The sequence below is a fragment of the Perissodus microlepis genome, chromosome 1 (assembly GCF_051167445.1).
Source record: "Perissodus microlepis isolate ML-2025 ecotype Zambia chromosome 1, ASM5116744v1, whole genome shotgun sequence".
Taxonomy (NCBI): Eukaryota; Metazoa; Chordata; class Actinopteri; order Cichliformes; family Cichlidae; genus Perissodus; species Perissodus microlepis.
The window spans coordinates 13,351,905-13,366,953 of record NC_140461.1 but is presented as its reverse complement, the minus strand read 5'-3'; the positions used below and the strand labels follow the sequence as shown (position 1 = coordinate 13,366,953).

At 39.9% G+C, this 15,049-nt stretch overlaps 1 protein-coding gene across 2 annotated transcripts in view; it reads left to right on the top strand.

Moving 5' to 3' along the window:
- Positions 1 to 15,049, top strand: part of mdga1 (MAM domain containing glycosylphosphatidylinositol anchor 1) — a 184,766-nt gene that overhangs the window by 63,374 nt on the left and 106,343 nt on the right. For both annotated transcript variants that reach the window (XM_084930628.1, XM_084930619.1), the window contains exon 4: positions 7,639 to 7,813. In XM_084930628.1, the coding sequence (XP_084786754.1) occupies positions 7,639 to 7,813 (175 nt within the window). The remainder of the gene's footprint in view (positions 1 to 7,638; positions 7,814 to 15,049) is intronic.

Sequence of the window (15,049 nt, the reverse complement as noted above, 5' to 3'; positions counted from 1 at the left end):
CTTGCTTTAGGATGTTGGAATGAGAAAACTCCCTTTTTTAAAATGAATTTGCAAAACATGCTTCCATGTTTATGTCGTATTATTACTAAATAAAGAACAGTGTGAAACTGTCCAGTTTCATCGGCTTATATTGGAATGACTTATTGTTTGTTAAAGAAGCAATTTTGAAGCACTACTGTTAGTTTATAGACAAGCGGATGCTTTGAGGCCAAGCTTACTTTTAGATCTGCTGTTATGAGCCATTCAGACTTCTTTGATTTGAAACTAAACAACAAACAAGTGAATTCAACAACCCAAGGCCTTCTCCAACTTTTTGTTTTTAAATCAGTGCCTATAATTTCTCTTTTTCACTGTGTTTAATTGATATTATATCTGAACAAAGGATTCATATGTGGGCTATTGTACATACATTGTAATTTTCTACTTTTTCCTTGCTTCTTATACATTTATGGCATTTGTGTGTTACATTGCCTTTTGGCTTCATGAAGATGTGTTTGAATAGATTAGGATATATCTACTTGGCTAATCAAGTCTGTCACATAGGGATGCCTCTTTAAAGTGTAGCTTTTGTGTCATGTCTGCATATCACTTCACTCTTGTTCAGCCAAACAGCTTTTCTGTGAGTGCAAGGGTCACTGTCCTTGACTGCTCGAGACATTGAGAGAGAACACAAACACCACATCAAATTAGATCTCAAAACAAAATACTTGTGCTGCTGATGTGCCTGGATGAAGACCTCTGTATTGGACTCTTCCATACCTTTTCTGTATGTTTGAGTGTCTCTGGAGTGTCTGCTGCCGTGGTAACACACACTGTGCTTTGTAGATGAAACCCTCTCTGAGACTAAAAATAATAAAGTTAAGGTGTAAACGTCTGTTCTTACAAACTAAAATGAAACCACAGGAAAAAAGCAAAGTCTGTATTGACTAGAGACTAGACAGTGAGAGACAGGTATGTGTGCTTGTTTGATGATGTATGTTTTATTTATAAAGTATATATAAAGTAATATTACATTTTAAGATTTTTTTATTCTAGTTTTTTTCAGGCACTTTCAGAACAGAAGCAGTTTGCTGTGGCATTTGGAACATCATTATGAATGCTGTGCATGCATCCAGTGATTTCCTGATTAAGATGTTTTTTTCACGCGTGGGATACGGGTCTTGGTTCGCAGCACAGGTGTTGCATTTGTTTCCCACTTAAACGATTTGAGCTCTTTGTGGGGAAAAAATTGAGATAGCTTTGTTGAAAGCTAGAGCCGCAGAGCTTTTTCAGTCTAAGCACAGGTCAAAACCGTGGATGTTCTGACTTTATTGGTCGATCTGTGCTTTAATTGATATCATAAGGCAAAGTAATCCATAAGATTCTTTTTCTTCCCTTGTGTGTAAGCCTTCTTCAGTTTCTCATTTCTCAGCAGCCTGACATCATCTGATCAGGACATACTCAAAAAAAAAAAAAAAAGATGGCTATGCTCAAATTTCTCCATCCTATGCCATGCTTGTAATAATTAGCCATTACTCATTACAGCTAACACATCCAACATGAGCAGAGTGTGTTAGGTAGCAGCTGACACTGCAGCTGACGGCTGTTGACACTTTGGAGAGAGCTCTGTATATCTGCTGATGCGGTCTGCCCCTGTTTGTTTTCTTCTGACTTAAACCATCTGATGGTCAAGCAAATGTTGAGCAAACTATTGAGACACTTCCAGAAATGTAAATGGTGCATTTCTTTTTACTTGCCCTCAAGAAGGCACATTAATCGAATATTCATAAATCACACGTTTTGAAACTAAGAAAGTGTTGATGTTAAGTGTTTTGACATCTGTATGCTATGCAGACAAATGTAAATGACTTTGTTAACACATGCATTTATTTTTATTATTTTCAAGATTATGACTTTTTTGTAAATGCTGATGATTCTTCTGATTCCTGTAATGTTATCCCAGCCTTAGTTTCATATTACAGAGGCAAAAAGAGTGATAAAGGCATCCATATTGTATGACAAGGTTAGAGAGAAGGATGATGTGTTCAATATCAATGAGTCAGTTTTATTGAACTTTTTCTCTGTGATCTGTGCACAGAGGCATGGCTGATGTTCCATACAAACAGAGTCATTTTTTGTGTTTTTTTTTAATGGAGTGATACACGGAGAAAACCGGGAACCACTCTAAACAAATATGTTTATTCTATTGAGGGGTAAAAGGAAAGAAAAAGGCCTTAAGCTCATCATCACATAGTAAAGGAGTTAATGGAATAATAAGCAGTAGACCAGATTGTGATGCACATAGGCAAACTCTGTTCTTTAACTTATATTTATTACTTGCCGATGCTGCTAACTCTTTTAGAAACCCACGTATTTCGATTCTCTTGCAAATACTCTCCATCCACTTCTGCTCTGCTGTGACAGATAATTAAAAGAGATATTTCTATGCAGTAGATGTTTTGACTTATGCTGCATGTCATCCACACCTTGTCACTTTTAGTTATTCAATAAAGCCATTGTTCATAAACCAGAGCTGAGATAATTACTTCAGTGTTTATCAGTTCAAGCTGCTGCTGTCAACCTGGACTATGCCTTTTTTCATCATAATTTTACTGATATTCTATTTATTTTCTTTCCCACACTTCCCCTCAGATGTTGCATATTCCGTGCTTGTGCGTGCATTCATGTATGCCTTAGTGCCTGTGTGTGAGTGTGGGTCTGCATCCGTGCCAAGTAGTATTCCCCGATAACAGGATTACCATCTTAAGCCCATTCACGGTAAGTGAGCCAGTTGGACGGATAAAGCACTGTATCGTCAACTCCGCTGGTGCTACATCAAGAAGAGAGTTAGGAAAATTGTGGAAGGCAAGCCTAGCAGGCTCTCTGTGAGTTACTGAGAGGGAATATAAAGGATTCAACTTCTGTAGCGCCACGGGAAGCAGTTGTATCGAGGTGGGAAAGCCTTGCAAGCTAAGCTTTGCCTACAGTAATGTCAAACATGGAAGGATTTAATTTTCACTTTGTTTTACTGAGTGGTTGTGCATGTCCTTGTTTTAAAGGTAAATCTCTCTATTAAGTGTGCAATTTGACTTATTTGAATCAAAGAAGGCAATGTAGTTAAATTACACTATATTAGCAACTGCAAACGTTATTGACTTTAGGTGTGGAGCACAGCAGATGTCCACAGGAGTGACCTGTCCAATTTGTGAACAACATCCAATTTATTCACCATCTGGTGAAGAAATTTTGTTTGCTTGTGTTTTATTTTCATTATTTGTGGCCTGTGAGCTGAATGTTGCAGGTTAGCATAGATAGGAATATGGTAGAAACATCTCAACAATCTTTTTTCTAGCTAAATGTCAGTATTAAGGCCTCTGATGTATTATTGTGTTGTTCTGTCAGTTTCCAGTTTGAACAACAGTGCAATGGTGTCTTACAGGCACTGGACCATATCTGCTAGATCCTGCTGATTCTCTCTGATGTGTCAGTTTGAGGAGTGAAGTGAGAACCGTATGGTACGATGCAGAGAGGGGGGAACGTGTTTGTGTCGTGTCGACATGTAAAGTAAAAATGTGAAGGAAAAATGCCAGAATCATAGAGGGACAGAATTAAACAGAGACGGGCTGAGAAAGAAAGGAGATAATAAGGCAAAGAACACATAGAGACACACAGTCGAAAACAAATAGACAGAGAAATTTGACAGTTCTCTTCTCCTCTTCTCTTCTCTTCTCTTCTCTTCTCCCCGTATGTCTCATTTCTTCCTAAGCATGCCATCAATGTTTCAGATCCATATTCATCATGCATAATTAGTGCCTGCTGTCGTTCTCTCTTTTCCTTTTCCAGAATTTCTGATTTCAGGCTGTATCTTTTGCCAGTATAGGTACAGTAAATCCATTAAAATCCAATACAACAGCTCTATAATAAATCCCTCCTTTACTCAAAGCTTATAATGTTTAGTGTTGTTGTCACTGTGAGAAAGAGCCATTTATTCAGCTGTCTGGACATTTTGGAAGGATGTTGAACATTAAATGCTCTATATTAAGTGTACTGAGGATTATAAGCTTCAAAAACTGCTTTTTATCAGGGCCCTTGTATTGGATTTCAGTAGTTTTAGCAAGGTGTGTGTTTCTAATCCACTTGGACCTGGTATTGTTCAAATTTCCAACTGTATTGTGGATCACAGCATATTTACTGTGGCTGGTGAAGCTTTGAGCTGCTCAGAAAATGTTAACTTGCTAGTTGGGTCGCAATATGTTTGACACTGACAACCAGGTTTGTTTATTTGAATCAAATAAATACGAAGTGTCCATGATACTTTCCAAAACAACTTATCGAAAACATTGTAGCTGCAGTATGCACACGGCTGGAGACGACTGCTGCTCAAGGTACCAAGAGTTCATCTTTAAGGCAAAGTTAAGAGTGTTTCACTAAACAATATTAACTCAAAATTATGTTAGACATATCATATGATTAAATGGATAAGTTATCAGTCTTAATGGTTTTAATGGTGTGGAAAGTGTAATGCACTGTTTGGAAATAAATGCTCTAAGATGAAAATACTATAGACGAATAACACATTGCACTTGGCCACTAATGGAAAATTTACTAGCTTATTTACGTCTGACCAGTATTTTAGTGCATTCTATGACCACATTCAAAGAAGGCCTAATGACCAACCCGCCCACCTTCCTTACAAACACCAATTGGCCCCTAAACCTTCACCTGAAATATTCTGAAAAGGTTGTTCTTCTTTCCTTGGCGCTGTTTCTATGCTCCTGTTGAAACATCTGTGCCCTAGACAGCACACAGATCACCACCTGAATACAGAAAAAGTGAACAAAACTGACGCTTTTCATGTCAGGCTCAATCCAATGGGACACCAAAACTTCCCTTCACATTACACTTCTAACCGAATGTAAGAGCTAATATTATAAGTCTCTGACTCAACAAATGTGTCTTCATCTCCCAGCATGTGCATGGGGGAGTAAGTCTGGGGAAATATGTGTCTTTCATGTGTGTAAATGGAGGTGTATGTAGACACAAAATCTGATGACAAGTGAGTGTTTGGCTTTCCTGTACTTTGTAAAGAAATAAAAGAAAGGTATCGAGCAAAGTGCCCAGACAGGGATAAGATGAGGGACTAAGAGAGATATCCAGACCAATCTGTCAGGACTGCAGTAGGGGAAAAAAGGCACTGGCTATTGAAGGAAAAAGAAAAGAGAGGAGTGTAGAGGGAGGGTGAAGGAGGTCAGAGAAAGAGAGTGCAGGTGATAGTTTTAAGCTGCTGGTGTCGCAGGCAGATAAAGGCTTTTCTGCCGCCTGGTTTGTCATCTGCATTGCACACAATATCTCCTTTATTCACAGTATCACCTCCTTCTATTTTGCTTCATCTGCCACCCTGGTGGAGCAACTCCTAGTGTGATGCACTTTTTCTCTTCCCATCATACAGCTGCCAGCAATACAACATATATCATTCCCTCTTATTCTTTTTCTTACTCACTCTCGCAGGCTGGGAAAAAACCCCCCGCCCCGATATCTCACTTACACATGCAGACCTTATTTTTCTCTCACACATACCTACTATTTCTATCCAAGTAAAACTCCTTCCTTACATATTTTGTCTCTCTTTACCCTGCGATCTCCTTATTTTACATTATTCTTAGCAGGGATATTATGGAAAACTCAAATGTTGCATCCATCCCCACAGACTTTATTCAATATTTTGAGTGCAGTACATTATCAAGATTTCATGTTCAGCCTCATTTTTATATGCACAATTTCATCATGTATACACCCATCATCAAGCACACAAGTGCCTTTAACTGAGATGTAGTATATTTCTCCCTAAGTTTAAATTCTTAGTACATAATCTTGTCATTAAGATTCTAGTAAACTTGAGCCTAATGGTCCTGAACTTAAAACCTATGAATAACTCTAAAATGCTACTTCTACAAAACTTCAGCAAACAAAGTGTTCACAATTTGTATCTTTTAATCCTTGCGTATAAAATGATACGCAAATGCACACTTCATGCTCACTTTCACTCTCTCCCTTTGTGTGTCTCAAAAAGGTCCACAAAAGACACCCACACACAAACACGTGCCCTCATCCAAACTAGAGCCACTAAACCGTGGACAGACAGGGTTCGCTTCATTGCTCACCTTGGCCAGTTGATCAATGGCAGTCTGTCTCCTCCAAATCCCTCCCACAAACAGAGCTGAATAAACAGACAGAGAGCATTTACACAGGCACTGATAATCTGCTAATCCATATAACCTGTTTTCTAATCAACACACAGACAGACACAGACACACACATATGTGGGAGTGAATTGGTAACCAGATATGATGAACAGATCCAGGAACACAAGCAGACTAGAGTGCATGAAAACGGTAATGCACACTTCCACATACAAACGTTTGCATGGACACATACAGACAATCGCTCTATATCAGTGACTTTTGCCTATTATCCTCTCTGACCTCCTTAACAGGACATGGTTGATAGTCTTGCTGAGGTTGATAACAGACAGTAGGGTTAATAGGGATTAATGGACTGTATACACATAGTTATGCAGATACATATGCAAGAGCAAACCATTCCAGTGCTGATGAGTTTGCAGGCTTTTATGCATCTGTGTGTGTGCACGAATGTTTGTGGGTTTGATTATTCAAGTGAAAGTGTCATGTAGCTGTCGGCCGTGCGGTGCTCTCATGGCTTGATAGGATAATTGAAGCGTGGAAAAGCCATATAGAATTTGTCAAAACTCTTAATGGTCTGAGTATCACAGACACCATGAGTACACAGCTTAGTGCTGTTAACTTCCTCTCTATGGAGAACGCAGATTTTATCTCAGTGAAAGAAAACTATGTATAATGTTAATTTGCTATATATGCAATTAAATGACCTACACAGTAAATTAAGGAATTGTCTTTATACAGACAGCATTTCTGCAGGTCACTTCCACTTCTAAATAAAGACTGTTTTAAATGATTAATTAGGTAGGATATTCATCCAACTACTCTTTCAGCATGCTTGTGCCCTCCCCTGCCCCCGCACACACACACACACACACACACGCACACACACACACACAACAAAAAACCCCAACCTTGAATAACTTAATTGCCACAGAAAATTAGAAAGGACTTTCAGATCACTGTTTTAAAACAAATCATGTTGATAAATGAGTATTTGACCTACCAGACAGATATTTACATTAACTTCATTTACTGACAGTGATGCAGTCATTTTTCATTCTGAGGGTCGTACACACTTAAAACTTGCAATGCACTATTACTTCAGTGGGTTGCTAGCATTTAGCGAACATTACAAATTGTCTATCAACAGATAAGAACACTATCTTGTTGTGCTTTGCCAGTGTTTGTTAGTGTCACCACTGCGTGCTATTATTTTATTGGTGTTTTTATAAGATGTGTACTTGCACAAGAATTTTGGGCGCAGAGACTTTTTCTGCTTTTTTGTTTACATTTTTGTTTTTCATGTTCTTAAAGAAGTGCATTTTTGAAGAACTTTGCTCTGTTGCCTTCTCAACATCTTTCTGTTACACTTGACTGATTCTGTCCTTTAACATAACTCACTGCCTTCGACAGCACTTTCGTCTTCTTAACATCTCCACCCTTCCCCCACTCTCTTCAGGTACGGTGGACGAAGACAGCAGGCAGTGCGTCAGACAAGTTCCAGGAAACATCCATCTACAATGAGACACTACGCATTGAGGGCATCCAGAGGGTGCAGGGAGGTCGCTACTACTGCAAGGCTGACAACGGGGTGGGGGTGGCTGCCATCAAGTCCATCCGTGTAGATGTGCAGTGTAAGTGGGCAGGGAGAAAAAGAAAAAAAATGCTCCTTCCACTTCAAGACCACAGCTGACTTTCACTACAGCTATTCCCACCGTTAGAAAAGATCAAGATGGGGAGAGATGGAAAGATTGCAAGAGGAAAGATGAAAGACTGATTGTATGGATGATGAGATTTCAGGTGGGAATGGCTTCCAAGAGTATCTGATGAATTATAGGTGGGTGGATGAAGTCGGATTAGGGGGAGGGGTGATAGATCAAACAGACCTGTAGCATTGGGATACTATAGATAAGAATGCGCAACACATTATTTCATTGAGATATTAGCCATAGGCTTGGGTTATAGAGGACACACTGGGACAACAGTGGACAGTTTACTCCACCAATAAAGTTAAATAAGGTAGGAAGGGGAAAAGGCGTTTTTTTGTCAGATACTCTTGGGGAAATGTGAAGTCTGTGGCACATATCAAGAGTTTAATAACAGTTAGTCCAGGCAGTACGGGCTCCCTAACACAATGTTTCTCAACTAACAAATGTCATGAACTCAAACAGGGTAAGAGAGGAAAAGTAACATCTACAAAATCACATTATTGGCTGCTTAGTCTAAGATGCCCTTAAAGTTTCTTGATCTTTTTTAAATATCCTCTAACTTGCCAATGCCAGCCACAAATGCCAACCAGCTTATCATTCAGAGATGACCTCTCCTTTTCAGACCTTCTTTGACCTGTCCTTGCAGACTTCAGTTTTACAATGGGACTTATTATACTGTATCTTGAAAAAAGGTACTTGGCAAAGGTGCAAAATTCTGCTTCAAATTCTACTTCAGTTCTGCTTCAAGGCTTAAGCAGGTAACAGACATTTTTGAGAGTGACACTCCAATGTTGAAGTGGTTTAACCTGAAACACTGTGCAACATTTGTAAGATCTGTTGCAGTCAAATAAAAATAAATGTATGCTGGAACTGGAGAAAGAAAACAACTGTGAAAGGCCATGTAATGCCAGGACTGCATGCTATTTGTTCATCCACAGTAATTGATAAAATTCACTTAACATGTTTGTTGAGATAAGAGCACGATAACATGATCCAAGGCCACTTGAATGTGACCTCGGTCCATGTTCCATCATCTATTTTTACGAAAAGAAAAATGCTTTTGAAATATTATCTCATGCAGCCAACGTTAGTATCAGCTTCTGGAAACACTTTGTTGTGCCTCCTTAAATGTTAAGGTTAACAGCACTGCAACATTACCTCACAAAAAATGTTGATATCATTTACTTACTAATACTCAGAAAAAAATATTATTGATGATTTCAGAAATATTTATGAATTTTGTTTTCTTTTAAAAAAACTGAGACTACCCCCCCCATTGCCCAACACTGACTGTTTAGATGCAGCATTGTGTTGTAGGGGTCCTGTGCTGCTGCCTGTTTCACTGCCCCACTGTCCCAGTGAGTCAAGGGTCAGGTCATGGTGACAGGTTGATTGAAATGCAACTACATACTCAACACATCAATACTGTTACCCACGTTTATTCTTTCCTGGCATCTTAAAATCCTTATCCATTTGTTATGGCTTCTTACTGCATAAATAGTGTCTTTCTTCATTGATTTAATCATTTTGATGGTGGGTTTATAGACTAATAGAAAGAGGCTGATCTTAAGAGAAGACCCTATAATGTAATGCATCCATTACCTGCCTTTCTTTTGCTTAGTTCATCACTTTTTTTTCCTTCTTGGTTTGCAGGGCATTATGTCTACCTCCTTCAGTGCAAATTCCCAAATTATTTCACCTGTGCACTCACACAAATACACACATCTACAGACACACACACATACATATTCGCACCATGCTTGTCCCTGTAGAATTTGTCGCTTACCCACAACCCTGGCTCAGCCTCTTAATGGGGCTCTCCCTCCTCCCTCCTTGTTCAGTCCCCCTTTCAGCTGATAGTGTTAGTTCTCCCCAGGCGCTAGCTTGGCCCCTGCTGGGGAGCTGGTAATTGCACGGGGCTTGGGTAGTAAACAGGTTGCATTGTGAGTGTAGTTGTGACAGGAGCTCTGTGAAGCTAACCAGCTCTGACGGCCAATGCTTGTTCAATTCCCCTTCCCCCATGCTGCGTTAGACCCAGCGGCAATCAGCCAAGCTTCCTACACAGGGCAACTTTAGTGCTAGAACGATGTAACAATTAGCCCAGGCTACCGGGGGGGAAAAAGGAAGAGAGATATATGAAAGTCGAGGTGAAGATGGATGGGAGAGGAGAGAGAAAGCGGGTTCGAAAGAGGAAGGAAGGAAGAGAGAGAAGCAGGGAAGAAACAAGGAACAGCAACCATTTAGGTTTACTGTTTACGTGATATGAAAAATCCTTAAAGGTCCTGCATGGAGGTCAGTTGGAAAGAGGAAGAACCCCCCCCTCCCAAGTATATTTTATGTATATAAATGCATGGATGGCTAGCAAATTAAATGACACAGTGTGGTTGGTTTGTATGAAGCTGAGCCATTTTCCATCAGAACTTGGAAGTAGATCATATTCTTCTTAGAACAGATACTAAAAGTTACTGCAGCTTGGCACAGTGTATGATTCACATTAGTTTTATATATACCAATGTATTCAGTGACCCCTTATGCACTTCGGATACAAGACTGGGCTGATATTTCAGGCAGATAAGTTTTTCTATCTAATGTAAAAGTGTCTCCTGAGTAACTAAATGAACTGGCACCCACTAAAAATGTTTTTATAATAGATAATTAACTATAGTGCCAATATAGTGCAGAGGGATTGCTATGATCATAGCTATTAAAAGAAAAAAGAAATCAAACACATAATCTTAAATGAATTTTAGTTATCACTATGACTGCTGCTTACTTGGCCAGAATCAGCAATACTTAGTGTTGCCAAAATTTGGATTTTGTAGCTCTAAACAGCTTACAAGATTGCAGCTGGTGGTAAACACAAAAGACAGGTTCAAATAGGTCATGTCAAAAAATTAATAAGAGACATTGCAAATGTCTCTTATTCTGGGGTTTTAATGTCTGGGGTTTTTTCTAAAGAAATGGTGCATAAGAACCAGAAAGGTTTTAGATTTGTAGTCCCAGCAGGAAGAACGAAACTGTGGAAAAAGGAAACACAGTGACACTTCTTATCTTGTTTGCCACTGCCTTTGCAGTGTCTGAGAAAGAAAGAGTGCACACAGTGTGAGAACACTGACCTGGATCCTGCCTATTGGGTTTGCAGGTCAGATCATAGTTACCTAAAGAGTACTTGACCTTTCTTGGTAAAAATGAACAGTGGAAAGCTGAGGTAGTGGTGAGTGATTGCAGTCAAATAGATTCTATTATTATGGTGGCCAAATTTCCGCTGAAATAATGGGGAAGAAAGGAAGGACGAAGAATAACAAGAAGATGGAAAAGAATGAGACAGATGGAAAGAGAAGCCAAAAGACAAATGAAGGCATTAAAAAGGAGGAATGGAATTTGTGAAGGGAAATGAGAGTAGAGAGCCATGCGCATTAGATGCACTTGTGCTTTTCAATTTGGATGGCTCCAAGAGACCGGTTATTGGACTAGAGCAGCGGTCCCCAACCTTTTTTGCGCCACAGACTGGTTTATGCCCGACAATATTTTCATGGACCGGCCTTTAAGGTGTCGCGGATAAATACAACAAAATAAAACTAGTACTGGTACCGAAAAAAAGAAAATTTATTCATAACACACGTGAAAAGACCCAGGAAAACCGAGTAAACGATAAAAACGATAACAAAATAACGCTGAAAACCGATAAAAACCCTGAAAACCATACATTTCAGACCTGAGCCTCAACTCTTGCGGCCCGGCACCAAACGACTCACGGACCGGTACCGGTCCGAGGCCCGGGGGTTGGGGACCGCTGGACTAGAGGGTAGAACATGTTGTTACCTGTACAGGGTGCAAACAAGAGATTTAGCTGTCCCTCTCTCCATCTCTCAGTCATAAAACTGATCTTATCCTCTGTGTCTCAGCTGTTTTGAAACAGCTTTAAAATGTTTTTAAAATGGAGTGACCAAACACTGCTCTTCATATTCACTCTTACCTTTTATTTGTCACATCTTCTTCTTTCTCCTCTTATTCACCCATCTTTCATGTTCTTACCCTCCTTGTTTTTTCTTCCTCCTGCTTCCTGCACACTTACTGCCTTCCTCCATAAACTGCACCAGTGAATGATGGAACAATGTATGTGTGTGTATGTGTGTGTGTGCAAGCACACATCTGCATGCGTGCATGGGTGGATGTGTACATATGCCGTAAATCTGCTGGTGTCTTTCTCCACTCAGCTGTGAGGCTAAACCAAACACAGCAGTCTCTGGTTGTAGGTCATTTACCCAAATGTAGATTTAACGTTAGTTTCATGGAGGCATGCAAGAAGTGCTCACACATGCAAACACAACCCCTTACTTGTTACTTATTTATAGGCAGCACACACACAGTTTTTAAATTTACATAAATAAACGTGCACTGATGCATGCAGGAACATGTACGCACTTGCAGGTATAGTGTGAGAGTGAGATGAACAATAATAAAGTGGCCAGAAAGTAAATGGCAGATGGAAACTTAAAAAGTTTTTTTCAAATGGAGTGACCGCACATATACAATATTCTAGTTAAAATAAAATGCAGCACGGTGGCACGGTGGTTAGCACTGTTGCCGCACAGCAAGAAGGTCCTGAGTTCAATTCCACCATCAGGCCGGGGTCTTTCTGTGTGGAGTTTGCATGTTCTCCCCGTGTTTGCGTGGGTTCCCTCCGGGTACTCCGGCTTCCTCCCACCGTCCAAAGACATGCAGCTTGTGGGGATAGGTTAATTGGATAATCCAAATTGTCACTAGGTGTGAATGTGTGAATGAATGTGAGTGTGAATGGTTGTCTGTCCCTGTGTGTTGGCCCTGCGACAGACTGGCGACCTGTCCAGGGTGTACCCTGCCTCTCGCCCTATGACAGCTGGGATAGGCTCCAGCGCCCCCCGCGACCCTGAAAAGGATAAGCGGAAGCGAATGGATGGATGGATGGATAGTTAAAATAAAAGGCTTTTTTCTATCATAATCTCTTTGCAGTTGTGTTAATTGATCCCTTATATAGTTTTTTCCTTTGTCAAATACATGTGAAGCATAGGCTATTCCTTTCTGCTGCCAGTCTTCTCGTTCCCACTTCCACAAGGGGGGCACATTAATCTTTGCAATCTTTACATTAATTAACTGCCACTTAGTTATCCTAATACTCTCCACACAGCAACACACCATCCACCAATTAGCCATTAGTGCAAACAACCTCCTTTCCTTCTCAGACCTCCACCACAACTGGGTCACTCAAATCAAACTGCACACCACTGATCTGGCACCCTAACCACCGAGACAGTGGGGCAGTGAGCAGGCGGGGTTTAACTTTGCGTAGCCTCTACTGATGGGATGGACTTGGTTCAGAAACCCAACTGGTGATATGTAGATAGAATCTGTGAAAAGTATTTTTGTTTAGATAAGATCAAAGGATACCTGGACCTATTTCTCTCTTTAGGATACGCCAAGGTAAGTGGAAAACGGCAAGTGTTGAGTTAATCATGATGATCATATAGTGATGTCCGTAATTACGCTGATGATGTTTATGTGGATGGCAATGTTGTTACAGCAGGGATGAGGATCATGATACTGATCCATTGGCAGGGGAATATTGCTTCTCTTTGTTGTTTCTCTTGCTACTGTTAATCCCTTATTGATGTCCAATCACTCACCATCTCCATTAATTCCATTTTAATATATCGCATGCTATTGAGGTAAGTGGAAGTTACTGTACTTCAGAAGTGGCAAAAGTACATTTCTACCAGACATCTATCTCTTTGCCCAGCTAGCCTAAACTCATCTCATATTAATACCATAATAAAATACCTATAATACAAAAGAATACAAACTTCATTTCAACTTAAATTGTAATTTTACATAACATACTCAGCTTGAACACAAACAGCGAAAACCAACCATTTATATTGTGAGCTCCAGTAGAGTTTGTGTACAGGCTGTGATCAGCTGAGCTGTGGTACTGCTCTGTAAGTCATTCCTCTTTATGGATTTAAATATTTCAATTTTTCAATACTACATGAACTATTATGGATCGTTTCCTACTCCTAGACAGTAGAAAGCTAGTATAAAGGTGGAATTCAGGGAATCGAATTAACATCGCTGGCTTAAATATAAATTAATGTCTGCCAGTCTTGATTTAACCTAACAAAGCTTCTCTGCATCCATCCAACGTGGTGCATTACTGTACTACTACTTTTACTTGCATGGTATCTATATGTTGTGTTCATTTTGAATTTAAGCAGAATGTTACAACTAAATCCAAGTGATCAACATTAAACCTCCTCTTCAGAATACTTTCCAGAGAAAATGACAAATCCTGTGGCAGACTCAGCAGTTACTGTGTAAGTCAATGGAGTGCGAAACCATGAGTTTCTAAATCCGCATGAGTCCTTTAACAACTTTGGCAGTTCTCACTTTGCCAATAGTTGTGGGTGTCAAGAGATGAATAGATGAACTTCTGAATCTGTATTTTTAACAATGATACCCCCCAACACACACATATTTTCACACATAAGTAGTAGGCTAGGTGGTCAGTTGATCCCTGTTGAAATTCTCCTATCACAATATGTGCTCTATGGTTCAGGGTGATGGGGTTTGGGCTGAAGAAATAGGAATTGGCAGGAGCCCTGCTGGTGAAGTAAGGGAAAGCATACAGGTATAGTACTTTTTTAATACTGGTTGCATGCACACACTTTTACCAGTCAATAACTGAACTGTGGTCTACACAGAGAGACAGAGTGAAGCAGAAACAGGCAGAAACTTTGACCTTTCAGTCAGATTAAGGTTGAAGCCACAGAGTGAATCATGGGCCCACCACACCACTGTCTGAGTCACACAGTGTAGTAAGCTCACACAAACTTTCTTCCTTTGCTCATCATCTCTTTCATATCTCTCCCTTTCTTACTTTCCCTGTGTCTCTGTGCCACTCTGTACTCCTCCCACAGCTTGTTATTACTCTTGGTTGATTTTTCTGTAGTGATGGTATATACCATAGAATTCACTTTCTCAAGATATAGTGAGTGGGACTTCTTGGGAAAAACAAAAAGTTAAATAAAGTTACAGAAAGGGCTATACAGTGTCTCCCCCCTCTTAGATCTTCACAATAACTGAATATATCCTCTTACACTTGCAATATATATTTCTGATTGTGCA